This window comes from Sebastes fasciatus, chromosome 7 (genome assembly GCF_043250625.1).
Source record: "Sebastes fasciatus isolate fSebFas1 chromosome 7, fSebFas1.pri, whole genome shotgun sequence".
Lineage (NCBI taxonomy): Eukaryota > Metazoa > Chordata > Actinopteri > Perciformes > Sebastidae > Sebastes > Sebastes fasciatus.
Genome location: NC_133801.1, coordinates 30,863,991 through 30,889,143, shown reverse-complemented (window position 1 = coordinate 30,889,143; position 25,153 = coordinate 30,863,991). Strand labels below are relative to the sequence as shown.

General features: G+C 40.0%; 4 protein-coding genes across 4 annotated transcripts; all 4 read right to left on the bottom strand.

Moving 5' to 3' along the window:
• Nucleotides 1-915: 915 nt before the first annotated feature.
• LOC141770832 (olfactory receptor 1-like) lies at nucleotides 916-1,872 on the bottom strand. Its single transcript, XM_074640680.1, has one exon. It carries the CDS (start codon nucleotides 1,856-1,858, stop codon nucleotides 917-919), a length of 942 nt encoding a protein of 313 aa, XP_074496781.1. The 5' UTR covers nucleotides 1,859-1,872; the 3' UTR covers nucleotide 916.
• Nucleotides 1,873-5,975: 4,103 nt separating this feature from the next.
• LOC141770986 (olfactory receptor 52H1-like) lies at nucleotides 5,976-7,260 on the bottom strand. The gene has a single exon (XM_074640835.1). It carries the CDS (start codon nucleotides 6,915-6,917, stop codon nucleotides 5,976-5,978), a length of 942 nt encoding a protein of 313 aa, XP_074496936.1. The 5' UTR covers nucleotides 6,918-7,260.
• A 10,903-nt stretch (nucleotides 7,261-18,163) lies between these two features.
• Nucleotides 18,164-19,594, bottom strand: LOC141770831 (olfactory receptor 1-like). The gene has a single exon (XM_074640679.1). It carries the CDS (start codon nucleotides 19,508-19,510, stop codon nucleotides 18,569-18,571), a length of 942 nt encoding a protein of 313 aa, XP_074496780.1. The 5' UTR covers nucleotides 19,511-19,594; the 3' UTR covers nucleotides 18,164-18,568.
• A 4,051-nt stretch (nucleotides 19,595-23,645) lies between these two features.
• Nucleotides 23,646-24,850, bottom strand: LOC141770985 (olfactory receptor 1-like). The gene has a single exon (XM_074640834.1). It carries the CDS (start codon nucleotides 24,585-24,587, stop codon nucleotides 23,646-23,648), a length of 942 nt encoding a protein of 313 aa, XP_074496935.1. The 5' UTR covers nucleotides 24,588-24,850.
• Nucleotides 24,851-25,153: the final 303 nt, after the last annotated feature.

Below are 25,153 nucleotides of genomic sequence, written 5' to 3'. Positions count from 1 at the left end.
TGGGCTGCAGTTTGCCATGTTATGATTTGAGCATATTGTTTTATGCCAAATGCAGTACCTGTGAGGGTTTCTGGACCATATTTGTCATTGTTTTGTGTTATTAATTGATTTCCACTAATAATTATATACATACATTTGCATAAAGCAGCATATTTGACAACTCCCATGTTGATAAGAGTATTAAATACTTGACAAATCTCCCTTTAAGGTACATTTTGAACAGATGAATAAATGTGCAATTAATTTTCAATTAATCGCAATTAAATATTATAATCGATTGACAGCCCTAATTTAGAGCCTATAGATTTCCACATCATCTTCATTGTAAATGAAAATACATCTTTGTTTGTTTGTTTTTTCATTTTTACATCAATAGCTCGTATCATAGTCCACATGTTTGAATTTCTGAAATAACTGAAAACACAAAGTCTTACATTACAAGGTTTCACACAGAGCAGAGTGTATCTCAATATTTTCCCTTTTTCATTCAAATATAAATGCATGTGCAACTGTTGAAACTTTCTTTTATTTACAGCAATGATTTTGTTCATATCTTTCAGCAATCTTTCAGATCTGAAAGGATTTGTAATTATTGTGGTTAATTTCCACAGTCTTTCCCTCACATTAGTTCCTGTCAACATATTCCTTATCATTTATTAAAATAACGTACAGTAGAACTCTCTGGAAGAGAAATGACCTCTGCTGTCTTATGTGATAATCAACATATTTTGACATAAATGTGAACATTATATAATTTACAAATTCATAAAAAAAAAAATTTATGGAAATGTATATGTAAAAAAACACATGACAAATATTTTTGTATGAAGACTATTCTTGCTAAGTTATACTGGATTTGAAAGTCAAAATTAGTTTATGTTGAATGTAATATAGTTCATATGAAAGCCAAAACTGGTTACAACTTTGTTGAACCTACATTTCTTTTTAGGAATGTTATCATGCTCTGCTTGAGTTCTGTTGTTTTCAGTCCATATATAATCGGGTCCAGAAAAGGGGGAAATATTAAAATTGACACACCGAGAGCCCTTCTTAAGTACGTGGATGAACTCTCAATGCGATGAGCAATGAGTGCAAAGGTGGTATTAATTTGTAAGATTAAGAAAACAACTAAATGTGTACCACATGTCTGAATAGCTTTCCTCCGGGCATCTGTATTATTAGTCATGACACATGTGCGCAAAATCTGTGCATATGTGTATATTATTATTGACAGTGGTCCCCCATGGAATAAGACTATACAAATCATCCCATAGTAGTTGTTGACTCTGGTGTCCTCACAGACCAGTTTCAATAATGACGGATTGTTACAGAACAAATCCACTATATTCGTCCTGCAAAGTTTAAACCGTGCAGCCAGCATAAACAACGTAGACATCAATGAGAAATTTAGAAACCATATTAAAATGATAATTCTGATTAAATTATGTGGACTCATGATAGCATTATACCTTAAAGGACAACATATAGCAATATATCTGTCATATGCCATGGCACTCAAGATAAACAAGTTTCCTGTACCAGAAAAATGAACCAGAAAAGCCTGAGTAAAACATGCAGGATGGGAAATCAGTCTGTTCTGTGTCACAATGCTGTAAAGAAGCTGAGGAAAAAAAGCTGTAGCACCCACCATGTCACTAATGGGCAAGTTGAACAGCAGGATAAACATGGGCTTGTGTAGCTTTTTACTCACAGCAATAGTTGTTAATACCAACAAGTTGCAAAACATAATGATTACATAGGTGAGTGTGCCAAATACAAACGCTGGATACATTTGAGTAGCAGTTAAGTCCAATGGTACCAGTGTTAGTAATTCCTGAGAAGATGCATTTGTATACATAATTATATCGTCGATATTATGCTGTGGCCTCCCCTGTTGAGAAAGAAAATATGTTTCTCAGTATTCAAGTAGACTGATGAAGGATCTAACAAGCAATTTGAATTAACTGCTATGCATTGATTCAAATGTACCTCTGGTTTTATACCTGTGGCAGTATATCTTGTCCTCACCTGCACTGTACGGAGCAATGGAAAAGACTCTGTCTTTTATTGGCATTTAGTGTAAACACAAAGATGACTCATGAGGTTAAAGAGCACAGTGTGTCAGCTGGTGCAATTGTTGAAACCAAATTGACATCATGAGGGAAACATGTTTATCATGCAATGTGGTTTCCAAAAAGCCCCGTTTGAGGAATGTTAACAACAGAATGAATAGTTTAAATAGCGTACTTATCTCTGCAACACAATTTATTGTATCACTATTTTAACCTTTATATATGTATAAAATATACATACCTGTAATATATATTTGGAATCTATACTTGAAAATGGATGAATTAAGTAAATCCTTAGGTCCTTTACTCATAATATACTGTACATCAGGTCTTTTTTAGGTTTGCCCAATGCCAACATGAATAAATAAATAACATTTTAGTTGGTCGCAATCTGCAACCTCGCCGCTAGATGCCGCCTGATCTTACATACTGCACCTTTAAGCAAAAATCTCGTTCCATACCTATTTTCTTGGACCTTGATGTAACAAACCATAGCGACACTCACGGCCCTAATTTTCTATTTTTTGCCAAATTCAACTGAAGAAAATGGTAAAACTTTACACATCATCATATTGTGATTTGGGTAAAAACATCATTCATGGTAGAAATGATCAAAGAGGATGATGATATCAGGAAATGTCTGTTTACTTTTCACTGTAGTCCGTAGAATCATAGTCAGCTGTATTGTAGGATAGGCGATGCTTGACATACTATGTTTTACTCTATGCTGTAACTTGAGAAATCTACAGTACTGTATGTACGCCTGCACATTTGGTGTGAAACTGACTAACTCTGTATATATGCATGAGTCTAAGGGAGAGACTAATCTCAGGGCTAACAGCAGAGTTCATTGTTTTCTTTGTTTTGGCCTTGGCTATGGACTACAGTAGCCAGTGTACTTTTCTCTTTGTAAATTGTCAGAAATTCAGGTAACACCTCTGCATCTTCTTCCTGTGAGAAAATGCATTTGGTGTGAAAGATGCTGATGGTGGAGTGGGGATGGGAGGAACGAGGGGACTAACAACTATGGGAATTACTGTGGGGCTAAATTGTAGAGAACAGCTGAGAGAGAGATATGAAAGTAAAGGATGGATGCTGTGGTCAGTTCACCCAGACAAAACTTCTCTGCCCTAAACCCCAACTCCATCTTCCAAGATGTCGCCGTGCTAATGGCAGCCTGTTGCAGTAGCTCCAGTCAATGTCTCGTGTTTTTGTGTTTTTCCTTGTCTTTTATTGCCCTTTTTTTCTTTGAAACACTGTAATACGGAAGGATTTTCACGTTCAACATGGATACTCTGCAGCTAAATACATTTCTGCTGCTACTTCGTAGGAAAGCTGCAGGTCCGGATGGCATCAGCCCCAGGGTTGTGAAGATCTGCGCGGACCAACTATGTGGGATTCTACAGCACCTCTTTAACCTTATCCTGAGCCAGGAGAAGGTTCCAGTGCTGTGTTTTGACATCCTGCCTTGTTCCGGTACCAAAGAAGTCTTCTACATCTGCCCTCAATGACTATAGACTGGTTGCCTTAACTTCACACTGCATAAAAGTCCTGGAGAGGCTGGTGTTGGCCCATCTCAGACCTCATGTGACCACCTCCCTGGACCCACTACAGTTTGCCTACCGCTCCGAGGTTGGTGTTGAGGATGCCATCATCTACCTGCTTCAGCAAGCACACTCTCACCTTGACAAAGCTGGCAGCATTGTGAGGATAATGTTTTTTTGATTTCTCCAGTGCCTTTAACACAATCCACAGCCCTTGTTGCTGCGAGAGAAGCTCCAAAAGATGCAGGTAGGCACCTCCACAATCTCCTGGATTTTTGACTACCTGACAAAGAGACCACAGTTTGTGCAACTGAGGAGATGTGTGTCTAAACAGGAGGGGGCTGAGTTGAATTTAACTGAACTAGTATGAGCTACCACTCAGCGTAAGTAGCGGGGCCCCAAGCCATGTACAGGAGTCTTGACAGCCTGGTCACCTGGTCCATTAGTGCATCCAGACACCTGTGAAGCAGTTCAGCATTGCAACCAAGTGCAGGTGGAGTTAGAAGACTGTTGTGCTCCTGTGACAATTTAGGGGACACTGCTCAGTGTTGCTGGACGCAGCTTCTTGTTTACCAAGTAACAAGGAAACAACTATTCTCTCCTCCAGAGTGAAACTTCAGAATGTCACCGGTGAGCTATCCCCAATTGTGGGGGAAGCCTTGGTGGTTGTCGGGTTGTAAAGAGGTCTGTTCACTGCCAAGTATGGATTACAGCTGTAGAGGACTGCATACTGAAGGTGGATGTCCCTGGGGAACTGGACTGTGCCATAAACACAAGATAAACTTGAAGAGCTTTCCGTGCCTGGCTGCATAATAAAGGATTGTTAAGTAGTATTGTTGCATAGATGCATCAAGTACCAGTTTGGCCTGCACTTAATAGAAAAGTATGTGAACAGAGGAGTGCCATACATCATTCACCTCACTGTAGAGAGCTCTTGTGAATGCCCTAGTCGTCTTTTCCCCTAACCACACCATACTTTTCATCCTCAATATTGACACCGGCGACATTGAAACATGAGCTGTGTTACATGTAACCTGTTTGACACCTGATTGTAGAAAGTCATAGTATACCACAGCAAGTCAGTCAGTGGTACTCTGCATTTCATGTGCTACATCAGGGGCCTTCACTTCACCCTTAGGACCGACCACTCTGACTTCAAGTGGCTGATGTCTTTTCTCAAATGAAGGCCCAAGCTAACTTGTTGGTTAAAGAAATTCCAAAAAACACAGAGTGCAGGGCAAGACATGACAATGCACATGCATTATTTTTTACATATAATCTTCCACATAATATGTAATCGTGATTAATCACATGATTAATTGTACATAGTTTATCGCGATGAATCACACTTAAAAGGGAGATTTGTCAAGTATTTAATGCTCTTATCAACATGGGAGTGGGCACATGCGCTTGAATTATGCAAATCTATTTGTATATGTATTAGCCTATTGGAAATCTCTTAACATCACAGAAACCTTCACTTATAACTGATTATAAGTATTGACCGTGTTAGCATGGGTTTCCTCCCACAGTCCAAAGACATGCAGGTTAATTGGTGACTCTAAATTGCCCGTAGGTGTGAATGTGAGCGTGAATGGTTGCCTGTCTCTGTGTCAGCCCTGTGATAGTCTGGCGACCTGTCCATGGTGTACCTTGCCTTCGCCCAATGTCAGCTGGGATCGGCTCCAGCACCCCCCGCAACCCCGAATGAGATAAGCGGTTACAGATAATGGATGGATGGATATACAGTATATTACATTTCCACATCACTTCCATTGTAACGGAAAATACATCTTTGTGTTTCATTTTTACATGACTAGCTCATATTATAGTCCACATGTTGAATATATGAAATATATAATATGAAAAAACATAATGCCCTACATTACAAGATTTCACACAGAGCAGAGTGTATCTATATATTTTCCAATTTTGTATTCAAATATAAATGCATGTGCAACTTTCTTTTATTTACAGCAATGATTTCGTTCTTATCTTTCAGCAATCTTTCAGATCTGAAGGGACATGTAATTATTGTGATTCATTTCCAGTCTTTCCCTCACATTAGTTCCTGTCGACATATTCCTTATCATTTATTAAAATGACGTACAATGGAACTCTCTGGAAGAGAAATGACCTCTGCTGTTTCTTGTGATCATAAACATATTTTAACATAAATGTGAACATGTGATAATTTACAAATTCACAAACATGTAATCATCAGATGGAGAAATGTTCATGTAAAGAACACATGACAATTATTTTTGTATGCAGATTATTCTTACTGAATTATGCTGGATTTGAAGTCAACATTAGTTCATGCTGAATGTAAAATATTCCATATGAAAGCCAAAACTGGTTACAGCTTTGTTGAACCTACATTTCTTTTTAGGAATATTATCATGCTCTGCTTGAGTTCTGTTGTTTTCAGTCCATATATAATTGGGTCCAGAAAAGGGGGAAATATTAAAATTGACACACCGAGAGCCCTTCTTAAGTACGTGGATGAACTCTCAATGCGATGAGCAATGAGTGTAAAGATGACATTAATTTGATAGATTAAGAAAACAACTAAATGTGTACCACATGTCTGAATAGCTTTCCTCCGGGCATCTGTATTATTAGTCATGACACATGTGCGCAAAATCTGTGCATATGTGTATATTATTATTGCCATTGGTCCCCCATTGATTAAGACTATACAAATCATCCCATAGTAGTTGTTGACTCTGGTGTCCTCACAGACCAGTTTCAATAACGACGGATTGTTACAGAACAAATCCACTATATTCGTCCTGCAAAGTTTAAACCGTGCAGTCAGCATAAACAACGTAAACATCAATGAGAAATTTAGAAACCATATTAAAATGATAATTCTGATTAAATTATGTGGACTCATGATAGCATTATACCTCAAAGGACAACATATAGCAATATATCTGTCATATGCCATGGCACTCAAGATAAACAAGTTTCCTGTAGCATAAAAATGAATTAGAAAAGCCTGAGTAAAACATGCAGGATGGGAAATCACTCTGTTCTGTGTCACAATGCTGTAAAGAAGCTGAGGAAAAAAAGCTGTAGCACCCACCATGTCACTAATGGGCAAGTTGAACAGCAGGATAAACATGGGCTTGTGTAGCTTTTTACTCACAGCAATAGTTGTTAATACCAACAAGTTGCAAAACATAATAATTACATAGGTGAGTGTGCCAAATACAAACGCTGGATACATTTGAGTAGCAGTTAAGTCCAATGATACCAGTGTTAGTAATTCCCTATAAGATGCATTTGTATACATAATTATACCGTCGATATTATGCTGTGGCCTCCCCTGTTGAGAAAAAAAATATGTTCCTCAGTACTCAAGTCAACGGATGAAGGATCCTCACCTGAAAGAAATGTTTTTATTAACAAGTAATTTTGAATTGAGTGTTATGCATTGATTCAAATGTACCTCTGGTTTCATACCTGTGGAAGTATAACTTATCCTCACCTGCAATGTACGGCACAATGGAAAAGACTCTGTCTTTTATTGGCATTTAGTGTAAACACAAAGATGACTCATGAGGTTAGAGAGCACAGTGTGTCAGCTGGTGCAATTGTTGAAACCAAACTGACATCATGAGAGAAACATGTTTATCATGCAATGTGGTTTCAAAATAGCCCCGTTTGCAGAATATTAATGACAAAATGGGAAGTTTAAATAGCGTACTTATCTCCACAACATAATTTATATAACTCAAAACAAGAGTCAATACCAACAGTAGAATACACTGTTTACCATTTTGGCAAATTTTTCTTGGGCGCTACCCACATAATCAGCTGTGCTGCTCATCCCACAAATGCATGATCCTTACAAGTTGGACATCATTGTGAAGGTAAATAAACAGGCTTTCCAACTATGTAAAATACAATGCCATTTAGCATTGTAACAACAGAGAAATAATCGACCAAACACAAGTTTCCGAACTTTTTTTCCCCAGTTTATATATAAAATATACATACATGTAATACATATATGTGGAATCTATACTTGTTTAATTTGAAACTGCATGAATAAAGTAAATCCTTAGGTCCTTAAGTCTTCTTCTTCTTATCTTGTCCACACAGGTATCCCCATTTCTTCAGAGAGACCTTGCAGCGATCAATACCAGATCTTAACGGGTTGAGGCATTTCCATTCGACCCAACCTGAATCAGCACCAGGTGGGAGTTCTTCTTTGGCACTTAAAGGGACTGTTTGTAACTTTTTAAGCGTATAAATGTACCGGGTCGGGACACATGCGCACTCGCATATGCGCGCTCGCGTGTGGCCAGGGTCCCCACTCCTCTGCCTGCTTGCCTTCACTCAGACAGCGCACGCGTACTCGCTCCACCTCTAGACGTGAACACGCGCTCACTCCACACTGCAGAAGAGTTAGTAGCTCTGAGAATATCTAGTAAATGTACAGTGGACGTTTGTGCAGAAATAAATGCTGCAGCTTCACCAGACAAACAGAGGTTTTCCGTGTCTTGTGAAGTGACGGGACTCTGCAGAGAGAAACCTTGTCGTCTCGTTACCGATCGGGTGCCGGTGTCTCCCTGTTCACTCCGGCTGCGGGCGGAGACGAGTTTCTCACTGCGGAGCCCCGCTGCTGAAGCCTGCGCTGAGGCAGGAGAAGCAAACACAGTATCAGCAGGGATTCATGGAGAGACCTTCGTCTGGTCAGCTAACATTACTGCCAAGCAGGTGAAATATAGTGATATTGTGGTTTTAGCTGACGTGTGTCGCCTCACTGTTTTGAGCGATGCTTGTTCATGTCTATGTAGAGCGAGCAAGCGCGAGCCCGACGCTGACTTTCGCTGATTTCACGGCCACAGGTGTCGCTGTTAAGAAGCATTTCTGAAAGTTACAAATAGTCCCTTTAAGGACATGGTTGTTGTTGTTGGAAGGTTGGTGAGCCTCTCTTCCCATAATGCAACTCTGGTAACTTCTGTTCCACATGGTTCAACCCTGCTGAGGAAGCTTTTCCTGGATTTAAGCCATCTCTTTGCTGGTTCATGGTTGAATAGGGGATGTCTCTCATCTGTGGTCTGGCGCTGGCATTCTCTACTACTTGTTGCACTGCGTTGAATCTCTGGTGGCGCCATGCCTGATAAGATGTATAGGCCGTCTGTTGATGTTGGTCTGAGACATCCAGTGATTAGACGGCAGGTAATGTTGATGGCTGGGTCAATTTTCTTAGCGTGTGCTGATTTTTCCCAGACTGGGCATGCATACTCAGTAGTTGGGTAGAACAGGGCTAAGGCAGTTGACCGTAGTGTAACTGGGCTGGCACCCCAACTTGTTCCAGTAAGTTTGCTAACAATGTTGTTTCTTGCACAGACTTGTGCTTTTGTCTTATCGACATGGATCTTGTAAGAGAGGCATAGATCTAGGGTGACACCTAGATATACTGGGTATTCGCAACTTTCAAGGGGAACACCAGACCAGGTGACGTTTTGATTCTCGGTTGCACAGATAGAAAGCGTACACCTGTGTTTTAGATGGGTTCTTGTCATGGTAGGATGTCAGTTCATTGAGAGCATTTGAGAGTCTTTCTCCAACAACATAGAAGTCAATGTCTTTGGCAGCTACACCAAGGTCATTTGCATAGATGAATCGTCTGGTACTTTGTTTATTGTTTATTTGTTTTGCACAATTTAAGACTATACAACATAACAAAAAAAAATTATGAATAATATGCAGTGCAGGAAGAGGCAAAAAACCCTCTGGGCTTATAATAGACAATAGACTACATAATAGTGATAACAAATAATGAGGACAAGATATATATAACAACAATAACAATACAGTAAATATATAAAAAAAGATAAGTGTGTGTGTGTGTGTCCGTGTGTGTGTGTGTGTTGCGTGGAAGTGTATGGTTAGTGTTTGTGAGGAGGATATTGATTTAAATATCTATAATGACTTCCGGGCAATCGTAACCAAACAACATTGTGAGTGAGAAAAAATAAAAAACATAAAAACAGATACATGGACAACATGGGGAAAAGCAATTATAATACAGCAATTAAATGACCCTTTAAGCGACTTTTGAAACATTTTTACAGATGAACAGTTTTTTGATAGATGTGAATAGCTACTCCATAATTTGGTTCCCCTAAATCAAATCGAAGATTGACCTCTGAGGAATTTAGGAGGATGAAGATCTAGAGATTGACGGGTTGAGTAAGAATGGACCTGAGAATTTGTTTTAAAATAGGTCTTGAACTGCTCAGGAATATTCCCACCAGAAAGCTTCTTATAAATAAAAATACATATTTGAGAAATATTGATATCATAAATAGTAAGAATCTGGAGTTTCTTAAATAGAGGAGCAGAGGAGATGTGTGACTCTGATCGAGTTGCAATCCTCACAAAACGTTTTTGGAGAACTAAAATTTTATGAAGGTTTGTAGGAAAAGTACTCGCCCAAACTATATTACAGTATGAAAGATAGGGATAAATTAGACTATAATAAAGAGTAAGGAGACAGTTTGTGGTGACAAGAGGACTAACCCTTCTTATTATTCCAATAGATTTATTTGTTTTTCTACAAACCCAGTCAATCTGTTCTCTCCAACTCAAGCACTCATCAATAATAATTCCCAGGAATTTTGTAGATGACACCAGAGGCATTTCAACAGACTCAATTCACCTTCACTTCTTGGCTGGTTGTTTGTGTAGATGTTAAAGAGAAGTGGTGCAAGCACACTTCCCTGTGGTAGACCATTCTTGAGTCTTCGCCATCTGCTCTTCTTACCGCCCAGTTCAACAAAGAAACTCCTGTTCTCAAGCATACTTTCAATCAGTTCCGTCAAACGGATATCTCTGGTAAGCTCCAGGATCTTGTGGTGAAGACATCTGTGTCATAAGTAGCCGAGAGGTCAACGAACACTACACCCTTTACTTTCCCTTCCTCGAAACCATCTTCAATGTGTTGAGTGAGAATGAGTACTTAGCTCGTCGTGGACTTGCCGGGGTGGAACCCAGCATGCTCTGGGATGAGAAGTTCGTCAACAACAGGTCCAATTCTGTTGAGGATCAGTCGTTCAAACAGTTTGTACATACAGTATGACTCAGCAGTGATATAGGCCTGTAACTTTTGGGAATTGATGGATCTTTTCTCGGTTTTAGGAGTACCAGTACATATTCTTTCTTTGTTATACAACTGGAGCAGCCATTTCTTTGCAGTAGGTCCAAAGTTCTTAATCTGCTCTGTTGAGATGTTGTCTAGTCCAATTGCTTTTCCTGGCTTCAGCGTAAAGATACCCTTTTCTAGCTCTTCCATAATTATGGATCTTGTGTGGCCAGGGTCTTTGCTGTACTTTATGCGGTCTAGTTTGATTTTTTGTTTTGTTTTTTCATTTTAGTCATAATGTACTGTACATCATCTTTTTCAGGTTTGCCCAATGCCAAAATGAATGAATAAATAACAATTCTAAAACAGTGCCAGGGACGGAGAGGTTTTAATTAGTGTAATTTTGCATTGTGATTGTGGTACCCTACTATTTTTTGTTTGCATAATATTCTCTGATATATGATCATTTAACAACTGTACAGTGTATTTCTAGTGTAATAACTTTTAGATAAATGTATATTTTGGCAAGTTGTGACATGTTCTCCGTTTTGAGTAGCCTTTGAACCCCTCATAATGGGTTACCTTTGTGTGTATTGGGCAGCCAGGTGTCCATCAATGTCATTAGCCAATCAGAGAGTATCAGATGATGATTAAGGTAACATACTGGATTCTCAGAGGAGTGGGACAAAAAGAACGGAGAAGATCGATGAGAGACGGTGTGGAAGAGACGAGGTAGAAACAGCAGAGAAGCTACGAAAGTGTTGAAGTTTACAAATAGTTAACAGACGGGAGTTTTATATATTTTATTGTGTACCTCGGTAAGAAAGAGAGAGTGAGTTTGTTCGGAGTTGTTTAATTAAGCCGGCGCATATGCACGTGTGGACTGTTTGCTAGCTACCTAGCTGTTGCCCTCGCTAGCTGGAAAAGACATTTGCGTCTGATGGCGACACACATGCTGCTGTTTCCAGAAGTCTGCCACGGAGTGTAAGGACGTCTTTTCATCGAAAATTCATGCTGGGCGGTATGGAGGACCACACGAGCCACATAGATAGACAGAAGGTTTGAAGCGATGTTTAACAACGTGCTGAATCGTGAGGAACAGTGAGTATGGACCATATTTTCCTTGAGGATTACAAATGAGCTCCAACAAGCACGCCAACATTTATGGTACCATGGTAACTGAGTATAAAGTCCCGGGCTAATCATTTCTGTTGTGTCTCTTTGAGACAATCACATGTGTTGCAATAAATGTTTTGCTGTGATTGAAATTTAAACTTTGTGTTGGTATATATTGTGATGTAAATATGATTCATGTGTTAAAAATAGGTTTCATTTGGTAAATATGCTGCATGGGAGTTTGTTACCGCTCACATTAACAGTATAGCTATAAGTAAGCTAACCAGGCCTCTCTGTCTCCCTAGTCAGAGTCATATGCCCATATGTAGACACATCCCTATTGTATTTTGTAGTGAACCCTCACCAATTCATCTCCCATGCAGAGGTACTAAAGGTAGGGTATGCTAAATATATATACTATGATACCCTGTTTCAAAATTAGAGTTGAGTGAAGGAGGGCTACATGTACAAAAGTACAGTTGCTGTCTCTATGACAACAAGGGATTAAACTGTGACAACATTCTTGTATGAATGTGGGTTATATGCATGTTCAACATGTTCTGTGGGGTTGTGAAGAGGTCTGTTCACTGTTGTTGAGTTTTGAAATCTCAAGCCTTGGGCCTGGAACGGCTGAGATCCCAGTTCAATGTTCTTCAATGTTCAATTTTAATGGTGTCAGAAAGTCAACACAGGTTACTCAAATGAATCACTTGATGCTGTACAAATATATTGCAAGAAGCAGAGTTTTCATTGTGTTTAATATCAACAGACACAAACACAACCAATACCCGAGCCGGTCCGGACACGACTGTCCGCGGGCTTTACATCATAACCTTATATACTTGGAACAAAGAACTCATCCCTCCTATCCTGCCATCATACATTTTAGTATTCTTCAATTCTACTGGGGCCTCATGTATAAACGGTGCGCACGTACTAAAATGTTGCGTACGCTGTATTTCACGCTCACTCCGGGATGTATAAAAATCAACGTGACGTGAGAATGTGCGGACTGTGCCGCAAACTCTAGACCAGTCGTGAGAATGTGCGGGCCGTCCTCCAAACTCTGTCATCTGGCAGTGTCAAACTACAAAGTACTGAAACTCGCTAAATGTGTTAAAATAATTTTTCCACTCAACTTACTGAGCTTTATTTATGATGTGGGATAAAAAAAACAAAAAACACATATTTTTTAACTAGTTTGCGCATAATGTTTAACATCACAAAGGCACAACAAAAACACATTTAAACTAATTTCCCAGAGATGACATGCCTTAACCACTGTGCCAAAAACAAAATTGCGTGCTGCACAATGTGGCAAACCACCGTGGTGAGCCTGTGTCCCCTGGAGCTACAGATGGATGAACCGGACCCTGGCACACCTAACAATGAGCCAAATGCAGCAGCTATACGGCGCCGTTTAGATGAGATACACAGAATGTAAAGCAACGAGGTGAGTCGAGACAAACATTTATTTTTCAACAAGGTCTTTTAATATATGACTTATCCCACCAAGAACGTCATTCATTCTTTTTAATTCGTTGCATTCCTTCATTGATTTGACAATCTCTCTCTGTGACTCCAGCACAGCGTATAGCAGGGATTCTCAACCTTTTGCAACTGAAGGCCCACTTGTGATTGTCAAAACATTTCCGAGGACCACCTTCCCAAATAAATGAGTAAAAAACCTAACATGTTTATACAACAAATAATAAACTGGGCTGTAGATATGTGTTATGCCACTGTCAGCTGTAATGACCAAAATACATATTCTGCTTACCCTCTGTGAGACACTTGGGCTTGCCTCTGGGAAATAATGAGATCAAGTCTTGGTGGGATGGGTGAGAGGCTGACACGCAGAGTAGCATTCAAAGTTGCTTTCAGTTTGTTCCTTGCCTTTGATTTTGTGACAGTCACAATGGAAAACCCTGACTCACATAAATAGGTGGTGGTGAAAGGCAACAGAAATTTGATTGCCCGTTTTGACAGAGAGGGATATTGACTGGCAGCCAGTATCCAGAATGAAGCAAGGTCTACTTGTGTGAGCTGAAGCTTCAGGCTGCTGTCTGCTGATAGTTCCATCAGTTCATTTTCCAACACAGTGGAGAGAGCTATGTCTTCTGAAGCAGGATCCACAGAGAAAGGGTCCAAAATCCAAAGGTTTCCATCTCGTGCATCTTCTGGGAAGTAGTCTGTAAACTTTCCTGACAACTGAGTCAAATGCTGGGTTATAACACTGGATATGTTGACATGAGGAGTGGCTTCCAAAGTTTCACTTAGGAGTGAAAACACGTCAAATCGTCCCTCCTTGACTCTTCTGTTCCACAGAATAAGTTTTTTCTTGAAGCCCTCAATTTTGTCTGAAACCAAAAACACTGCTGTTTCTGCCTTGCATTGATATATTGAGCTGATTTAACTGGTCAAATATATCTGATAAGTAGGCCAGTTTTGCACAAAAGTTACCATCATTGTAATGCTCAGCAAGAGGGGAGTGCTGCTCTTCCAGAAATGTGTGCACTTCTTCTCTCAGTTCAAAAAGGCGATTAAGCACACGTCCCCTTGAAAGCCACCTTACTTCACTGTGGTACAACAGCTGCAAATGATCTGCATCAAGTCTTTCACACAAAGCAGCAAAACACCTTGAGTTGAGTGCATTTTTCTTAATATAGTTAACAGTTTTCAAAGCCACGTTCATGACTTCATGCAGTTCTGGTGACATCTGCTTTGTAGCTAGACTTTCCCGATGTAAGAAACAGTACGTCCACTTGGCGTCTGGCGCCCTCTCCTGGATCTGTTTTACAACACCACGATGTCTTCCCGTCATTGATGCAGCGCCGTCTGTGCAAACACCTGTACAGTATTTCCAATCAAGACCTTTTTCGGTGAAGTAATCATCAAGGCAGCGCATTACATTATCTGCCGTTGTTCTTGTTGGAAGCTCCTTGCAAAACAATAGATCCTCGTGAAGATTACTGTCCTTGCAGTATCTTACAAAAACTAACAATAAAGCGGCATTGCTAACGTCAGTCGACTCATGCAGCTGTATGGCAAAGTATGGGCTTGCCTTTATTCCTTCCAGAAGTTGGCATTCGATGTCATCACTCATGTCAATAATTCTTCTGCTCACCGTGTCATTGGAGAGTGGTATTGACTGAATTTTGGTTGCAGCGGCTTCCCCCAGTAACTCTCGGCACATATCCACAGCGCTTGGCAAAATAAGCTCCTCTGCAATCGTAAAGGGTTTCTTGCTACGAGCTACACGAGCAGCAACCATGTAGCTAGCTTTCAAAGTGGCTTTTGACTGAGTTGTTAATGTTGTGATGACTTTCTGTTGTGCCTGAAGCCCGTCCCTTTTCCTTAGGAAATATTCTTTTGGCTTCTCGACACATCCTGGGTGCTTTGCGTTTAAGTGTCTCTGGAGCTTCGATGGTTTTAGCGCCTCATTTGACAAGATTTCACCACATTCAACACATTGTGCCTTGGGCTCAGCATCAATGCCTGCCATTACGAATCCAAATTTAATGTATTCAGGGTCATATTTCCTCACCACACGCTTCGGAGCTTTTACTGGCGCAGGGTTGTCTCCCACATCACTTTTTTCGCTTTAAAAACCGATCCCTTTTGTCTCACTGCATCCGAGAACGTTAGCTAACTAACAGTGGCAAACACGTTTGTCTCTACCTGATGATGTTTGGTGTTTTTACACAAGGCCTATTGAAGGAGATTGGGTCACACTTAATCAACGCGCCTTCGGGGTACCGCACATGCGCAGTAATATCTGCTCTGCACTCGCCGAAATTGAGCCGATCGCAACGCACGACCGCAGCTCCAGTTACACTGCGCATGTGTTATACCCAATGCAAGACCCGTGTCCGCCCGTGTCTCAGCCTCCTTCAATAGGCTTTGGTTTTACGGCAGCTGGCATCTTACCTCCTTTAGGTTTTACCTGTTCACTTTGCTAAATAATAATAAAAAAATAATCTAGTACCACTGACTCCGCGGCCCACTAGATGGCGCTCTGAGGCCCACCGGTTGAGAATGGCTGGCGTATAGTATATATTTAGTGAGGACGCGGCCAGACCGGCGCCCCTCAGCAGTCGAGGCACGGGGCGCAGCTGACCGTGCGCCTTCGGGAGCCTTCGGGAGCCTTCGGGAGCCTTCGGGAGCGCACGGTCAGCTGCTGTGGAGAAGTTGCGTTTGTTACTGGTTCCTGATGAAAGACCATAAAATAAAATATGTTTTCTAGCTTCCACCTCAGTAACAAACACTTCAATTTCACACTGTGAAATTCTTCTTTTTTGTTCCTTTTCCAGTGTGATTTGCCATTGTTATTTGGACAATAAGTGACAGCATGGCGCGTGTTTATAGTCATTTGCATAGTTATTAATGGGAGGAGACAAGGCGGACCAAGTGGCACGTGCAGCTGCGCTCAATTTCACGTCAATTGGGATGTATAAAGGAAAGGTACGCAGGAACAGGCGCACGCACGGTTTTATACATGTGAAAATTTCTGTGCGTACGTACTTTTCCAATTTTGTGAGTACGCCATCTTCCAGTGTGAAAGCTGCGCAGTCTTTTATACATGAGGCCCCTGGTCTCTGTCTAAATATCTTACTAATCAGCATATACCCTATACCATACATATGATCTAGGTGCCTCCCCGACATCCATTATGTCAGAGACAGAGTCCTTGTTTTGGGCCCCTTGCAGCTGCGAGGTGACTTGGAGTTCATTACAAGCATTACCTCACTACAGCTGTGAGTTACAGCATTGGGGGTCTAAAAAATACAGTGGCACTATGATTGTATGCTGTTTCAATAGTAAACACAGGGTTATAGGATTAATACTTTTATCATTGTTTATCACATCTCATATAGCTAAAAAGGGATTACTTCTACACTGTCCAGTATGGATGACAACCGTAGAGGACTGTATACATGGTGGATGTCCCTGGGGCACTGGACTGTTGTTAACACAAGGAGAAGGAATCTCTCCTTTCCAGATGGACATGGTATCCAGATTTCTCTGAGTTACGTTCTTGGGTCACAGGCTTGTCAGTGTTGGGGTCAGCTGCACCACAGATTAGGAAGTGTGGGCTGTGAAGGGCTGTCCCAATCTCTGTACTGTGCAGAACTTGAAGAGCTTTCTGGGCTTGGCCACATACTAAAGGTTTGTGAAGTATTGTTGCATAGATGCATCAAGTACCATTTTGGCCTGTACTTAATAGCGAAGTGAACAGAGGAGTGCCATACATCATTCACCTCACTGTAGAGAGCTCTTGTGAATGCCCTAGTCGTCTTTTCCCCTAAGCACACCATACTTTTCATCCTCAATATGGACACCAGTGACATTGAAACATGAGCTGTGCTACATGTAACCTGTGTAACACCTGATTGTAGAAAGTCATAGTATACCACAGCAAGTCAGTCAGTGGTACTCTGCATTTCATGTGCTACTTCAGGGGCCTTCACTTCACCCTTAGGACCGACCACTCTGACTTCAAGTGGCTGATGTCTTTTCTCAAATGAAGGCCCCAGCTAACTTGTTGGTTGAAGAAATTTCAAGAAACACAGAGTGCAGGGCAAGACATGACAATGCACATGCATTATTTTTTACATATAATCTTCCACATAATATGTAATCGTGATTAATCACATGATTAATTGTCCATAGTTTATCGCGATGAATCACACTTAAAAGGGAGATTTGTCAAGTATTTAATGCTCTTATCAACATGGGAGTGGGCACATGCGCTTGAATTATGCAAATTTATGTATATATGTATTAGCCTATTGGAAATCTCTTAACATCACAAAACAATGACAAATATTGTCCAGAAACCTTCACTTATAAGTGATTATAAGTGATTGACCGTGTTAGCACCGGTTTCCTCCCACAGTCCAAAGACATGCAGGTTAATTGGTGACTCTAAATTGCCCGTAGGTGTGAATGTGAGCGGGAATGGTTGCCTGTCTCTATGTGTCAGCCCTGTGATAGTCTGGCGACCTGTCCATGGTGTACCTTGCCTTCACCCAATGTCAGCTGGGATCGGCTCCAGCACCCCCCACGACCCCGAATGAGATAAGCGGTTACAGATAATGGATGGATGGATATACAATATATTACATTTCCACATCACTTCCATTGTAACGGAAAATACATCTTTGTGTTTCATTTTTACATGACTAGCTCATATTATAGTCCACATGTTTGAATATATGAAATATATAATATGAAAAAACACAATGCCCTACATTACAAGATTTCACACAGAGCAGAGTGTATCTATATATTTTCCAATTTTGTATTCAAATATAAATGCATGTGCAACTTTCTTTTATTTACAGCAATGATTTTGTTCATATCTTTCAGCAATCTTTCAGATCTGAAAGGATTTGTAATTATTGTGATTCATTTCCACAGTCTTTCCCTCACATTAGTTCCTGTCGACATATTCCTTATCATTTATTAAAATGAACTACAGTGGAACTCTCTGGAAGAGAAATGACCTCTGCTGTTTCATGTGATCATAAACATATTTTAACATAAATGTGAACATGTGATAATTTACAAATTCACAAACATGTAATCATCAGATGGAGAAATTTTCATGTAAAGAACACATGACAAATATTTTTGTATGCAGATTACTTTTACTGAATTATGCTGGATTTGAAGTCAACATTAGTTTAGGGTTAATGTAAAATATTTCATATGAAAGCCAAAACTGGTTACAGCTTTGTTGAACCTACTTTTCTTTTTAGGAACGTTATCATGCTCTGCTTGAGTTCTGTAGTTTTCAGTCCATATATAATCGGGTCCAGAAAAGGGGGAAATATTAAAATTGACACACCGAGAGCCCTTCTTAAGTACGTGGATGAATTCTCAATGCGATGAACAATGACCGTAAAGCAGACATTAATTTGATAGATTAAGAAAACAACTAAATGTGTACCACATGTCTGAATAGCTTTCCTCCGGGCATCTGTATTATTAGTCATGACACATGTGCGCAAAATCTGTGCATATGTGTATATTATTATTGCCAGTGGTCCCCCTTGGAGTAAGATTATACAAATCATCCCATAGTAGTTGTTGACTCTGGTGTCCTCACAGACCAGTTTCAATAATGACGGATTGTTACAGAACAAATCCACTATATTCGTCCTGCAAAGTTTAAACCGTGCAGTCAGCATAAACAACGTAAACATCAATGAGAAAGTTAGAAACCATATTAAAATGATAATTCTGATTAAATTATGTGGACTCATGATAGCATTATACCTCAAAGGACAACATATAGCAATATATCTGTCATATGCCATGGCACTCAAGATCAGAAAGTTTCCTATACCATAAAAATGAACCAGAAAAGCCTGAGTAATACATGAAGGGTGGGAAATCAGTCTGTTCTGTGTCACAATGCTGAAAAGAAGCTGAGGAAAAAAAGCTGTAGCACCCACCATGTCACTAATGGGCAAGTTGAACAGCAGGATAAACATGGGCTTGTGTAGCTTTTTACTCACAGCAATAGTTGTTAATACCAACAAGTTGCAAAACATAATGATTAGATAGGTGAGTGTGCCAAATACAAACGCTGGATAAATTTGAGTAGCAGTTAAGTCCAATGGTACCAGTGTTAGTAATTCCTGAGAAGAGGCATTTGTATACATAATTATACCGCTGATATTATGTTGTGGTCTCCCCTGTTGAGAAAAAAAATATGTTTCTCAGTACTCAAGTCAACGGATGAAGGATCTAACAAGCAATTTCAATTAACTGCTATGCATTGATTCAAATGTACCTCTGGTTTTATACCTGTGGCAGTATATCTTGTCCTCACCTGCACTGTACGGAGCAATGGAAAAGACTCTGTCTTTTATTGGCATTTAGTGTAAACACAAAGATGACTCATGAGGTTAGAGAGCACAGTGTGTCAGCTGATGCAATTGTTGAAACCAACCTGACATCATGAGAGAAACAACTTTATCATGCAATGTGGTTTCAAAATAGCCCTGTTTGAGGAATATTAACAACAGAATGAATAGTTTAAATAACGTACTTATCTCTGCAACATAATTTATTGTATCACTATTTGAACCTTGGTATATGTATAAAATATACATACCTGTAATATATATTTGGAATCTATACTTGAAAATGGATGAATTAAGTAAATCCTTAAGCCCTTTACTCAAAATATACTGTACATCAGGTCTTTTTTAGGTTTGCCCAATGCCAACATGAATAAATAAATCACATTTCAGTTGGTTGCAATCTGCAACCTCGCCGCTAGATGCCGCCTGATCTTACATACTGCACCTTTAAGCAAAAATCTCGTTCCATACCTACTTTCTTGGACCTTGATGTAACAAACCATAGCGACACTCACGGCCCTAATTTTCTATTTTTTGCCAAATTCAACTGACGAAATTTGTAAAACTTTACACATCATCATACTGTGATTTGGGTAAAAACATCATTCATGGTAGAAATTATCAAAGAGGATGATGATATCAGGAAATGTCTGTTTATGTTTCACTGTAGTCCGTAGAATCATAGTCAGCTGTATTGTAGGATAGGCAATGCTTGACATACTATGTTTTACTCTATGCTGTAACTTGAGAAATCTACAGTACTGTATGTACGCCTGCACATTTGGTGTGAAACTGACTAACTCTGTATATATGCATGAGTCTAAGGGAGAGACTAATCTCAGGGCTAACAGCAGAGTTCATTGTTTTCTTTGTTTTGGCCTTGGCTATGGACTACAGTAGCCAGTGTACTTTTCTCTTAGTAAATTGTCAGAAATTCAGGTAACACCTCTGCATCTTCTTCCTGTGAGAAAATGCATTTGGTGTGAAAGATGCTGATGGTGGAGTGGGGATGGGAGGAACGAGGGGACTAACAACTATGGGAATTACTGTGGGGCTAAATTGTAGAGAACAGCAGAGAGAGGGATATGAAAGTAAAGGATGGATGCTGTGGTCAGTTCACCCAGACAAAACTTCTCTGCCCTAAACCCCAACTCCATCTTCCAAGATGTCGCCGTGCTAATGGCAGCCTGTTGCAGTAGCTCCAGTCAACGTCTCGTGTTTTTCCTTGTCTTTTATTGCCCTTTTTTTCTTTGAAACACTGTAATACGGAAGGATTTTCACGTTCAACATGGATACTCTGCAGCTAAATACATTTCTGCTGCTACTTCGTAGGAAAGCTGCAGGTCCGGATGGCATCAGCCCCAGGGTTGTGAAGATCTGCGCGGACCAACTATGTGGGATTCTACAGCACCTCTTTAACCTTATCCTGAGCCAGGAGAAGGTTCCAGTGCTGTGTTTTGACATCCTGCCTTGTTCTGGTACCAAAGAAGTCTTCTACATCTGCCCTCAATGACTATAGACTGGTTGCCTTAACATCACACTGCATGAAAGTCCTGGAGAGGCTGGTGTTGGCCCATCTCAGACCTCATGTGACCACCTCCCTGGACCCACTACAGTTTGCCTACCGCTCCGAGGTTGGTGTTGAGGATGCCATCATCTACCTGCTTCAGCAAGCACACTCTCACCTTGACAAAGCTGGCAGCATTGTGAGGATAATGTTTTTTTGATTTCTCCAGTGCCTTTAACACAATCCACAGCCCTTGTTGCTGCGAGAGAAGCTCCAAAAGATGCAGGTAGGCACCTCCACAATCTCCTGGATTTTTGACTACCTGACAAAGAGACCACAGTTTGTGCAACTGAGGAGATGTGTGTCTAAACAGGAGGGGGCTGAGTTGAATTTAACTGAACTAGTATGAGCTACCACTCAGCGTAAGTAGCGGGGCCCCAAGCCATGCACAGGAGTCTTGACAGCCTGGTCACCTGGTCCATTAGTGCATCCAGACACCTGTGAAGCAGTTCAGCATTGCAACCAAGTGCAGGTGGAGTTAGAAGACTGTTGTGCTCCTGTGACAATTTAGGGGACACTCTGCTCAGTGTTGCTGGACGCAGCTTCTTGTTTACCAAGTAACAAGGAAACAACTATTCTCTCCTCCAGAGTGAAACTTCAGAATGTCACCGGTGAGCTATCCCCAATTGTGGGGGAAGCCTTGGTGGTTGTCGGGTTGTAAAGAGGTCTGTTCACTGCCAAGTATGGATTACAGCTGTAGAGGACTGCATACTGAAGGTGGATGTCCCTGGGGAACTGGACTGTGCCATAAACACAAGATAAACTTGAAGAGCTTTCCGTGCCTGGCTGCATAATAAAGGATTGTTAAGTAGTATTGTTGCATAGATGCATCAAGTACCAGTTTGGCCTGCACTTAATAGAAAAGTATGTGAACAGAGGAGTGCCATACATCATTCACCTCACTGTAGAGAGCTCTTGTGAATGCCTTAGTCGTCTTTTCCCCTAACCACACCATACTTTTCATCCTCAATATTGACACCGGCGACATTGAAACATGAGCTGTGCTACATGTAACCTGTTTGACACCTGATTGTAGAAAGTCATAGTATACCACAGCAAGTCAGTCAGTGGTACTCTGCATTTCATGTGCTACATCAGGGGCCTTCACTTCACCCTTAGGACCGACCACTCTGACTTCAAGTGGCTGATGTCTTTTCTCAAATGAAGGCCCAAGCTAACTTGTTGGTTAAAGAAATTCCAAAAAACACAGAGTGCAGGGCAAGACATGACAATGCACATGCATTCTTTTTTACATATAATCTTCCACATAATATGTAATCTTGATTAATCACATGATTAATTGTACATAGTTTATCGCGATGAATCACACTTAAAAGTGAGATTTGTCAAGTATTTAATGCTCTTATCAACATGGGAGTGGGCACATGCGCTTGAATTATGCAAATCTATTTGTATATGTATTAGCCTATTGGAAATCTCTTAACATCACAAAACAATGACAAATATTGTCCAGAAACCTTCACTTATAAGTGATTATAAGTGATTGACCGTGTTAGCATCGGTTTCCTCCCACAGTCCAAAGACATGCAGGTTAATTGGTGACTCTAAATTGCCCGTAGGTGTGAATGTGAGCGTGAATGGTTGCCTGTCTCTGTGTCAGCCCTGTGATAGTCTGGCGACTTGTCCAGGGTGTACCTTGCCTTCGCCCAATGTCAGCTGGGATCGGCTCCAGCACCCCCCGCGACCCCGAATGAGATAAGCGGTTACAGATAATGGATGGATGGATATACAATATATTACATTTCCACATCACTTCCATTGTAAAGGAAAATACATCTTTGTGTTTCATTTTTACATGACTAGCTCATATTATAGTCCACATGTTTGAATATATGAAATATATAATATGAAAAAACATAATGCCCTACATTACAAGATTTCACACAGAGCAGAGTGTATCTATATATTTTCCAATTTTGTATTCAAATATAAATGCATGTGCAACTTTCTTTTATTTACAGCAATGATTTCGTTCTTATCTTTCAGCAATCTTTCAGATCTGAAGGGACATGTAATTATTGTGATTCATTTCCAGTCTTTCCCTCACATTAGTTCCTGTCGACATATTCCTTATCATTTATTAAAATGACGTACAATGGAACTCTCTGGAAGAGAAATGACCTCTGCTGTTTCTTGTGATCATAAACATATTTTAACATAAATGTGAACATGTGATAATTTACAAATTCACAAACATGTAATCATCAGATGGAGAAATGTTCATGTAAAGAACACATGACAATTATTTTTGTATGCAGATTATTCTTACTGAATTATGCTGGATTTGAAGTCAACATTAGTTCATGCTGAATGTAAAATATTTCATATGAAAGCCAAAACTGGTTACAGCTTTGTTGAACCTACTTTTCTTTTTAGGAATATTATCATGCTCTGCTTGAGTTCTGTTGTTTTCAGTCCATATATAATTGGGTCCAGAAAAGGGGGAAATATTAAAATTGACACACCGAGAGCCCTTCTTAAGTACGTGGATGAACTCTCAATGCGATGAGCAATGAGTGTAAAGATGACATTAATTTGATAGATTAAGAAAACAACTAAATGTGTACCACATGTCTGAATAGCTTTCCTCCGGGCATCTGTATTATTAGTCATGACACATGTGCGCAAAATCTGTGCATATGTGTATATTATTATTGCCATTGGTCCCCCATTGATTAAGACTATACAAATCATCCCATAGTAGTTGTTGACTCTGGTGTCCTCACAGACCAGTTTCAATAACGACGGATTGTTACAGAACAAATCCACTATATTCGTCCTGCAAAGTTTAAACCGTGCAGTCAGCATAAACAACGTAAACATCAATGAGAAATTTAGAAACCATATTAAAATGATAATTCTGATTAAATTATGTGGACTCATGATAGCATTATACCTCAAAGGACAACATATAGCAATATATCTGTCATATGCCATGGCACTCAAGATAAACAAGTTTCCTGTAGCATAAAAATGAATTAGAAAAGCCTGAGTAAAACATGCAGGATGGGAAATCACTCTGTTCTGTGTCACAATGCTGTAAAGAAGCTGAGGAAAAAAAGCTGTAGCACCCACCATGTCACTAATGGGCAAGTTGAACAGCAGGATAAACATGGGCTTGTGTAGCTTTTTACTCACAGCAATAGTTGTTAATACCAACAAGTTGCAAAACATAATAATTACATAGGTGAGTGTGCCAAATACAAACGCTGGATACATTTGAGTAGCAGTTAAGTCCAATGATACCAGTGTTAGTAATTCCCTATAAGATGCATTTGTATACATAATTATACCGTCGATATTATGCTGTGGCCTCCCCTGTTGAGAAAAAAAATATGTTCCTCAGTACTCAAGTCAACGGATGAAGGATCCTCACCTGAAAGAAATGTTTTTATTAACAAGTAATTTTGAATTGAGTGTTATGCATTGATTCAAATGTACCTCTGGTTTCATACCTGTGGAAGTATAACTTATCCTCACCTGCAATGTACGGCACAATGGAAAAGACTCTGTCTTTTATTGGCATTTAGTGTAAACACAAAGATGACTCATGAGGTTAGAGAGCACAGTGTGTCAGCTGGTGCAATTGTTGAAACCAAACTGACATCATGAGAGAAACATGTTTATCATGCAATGTGGTTTCAAAATAGCCCCATTTGCAGAATATTAATGACAAAATGGGAAGTTTAAATAGCGTACTTATCTCCACAACATAATTTATATAACTCAAAACAAGAGTCAATACCAACAGTAGAATACACTGTTTACCATTTTGGCAAATTTTTCTTGGGCGCTACCCACATAATCAGCTGTGCTGCTCATCCCACAAATGCATGATCCTTACAAGTTGG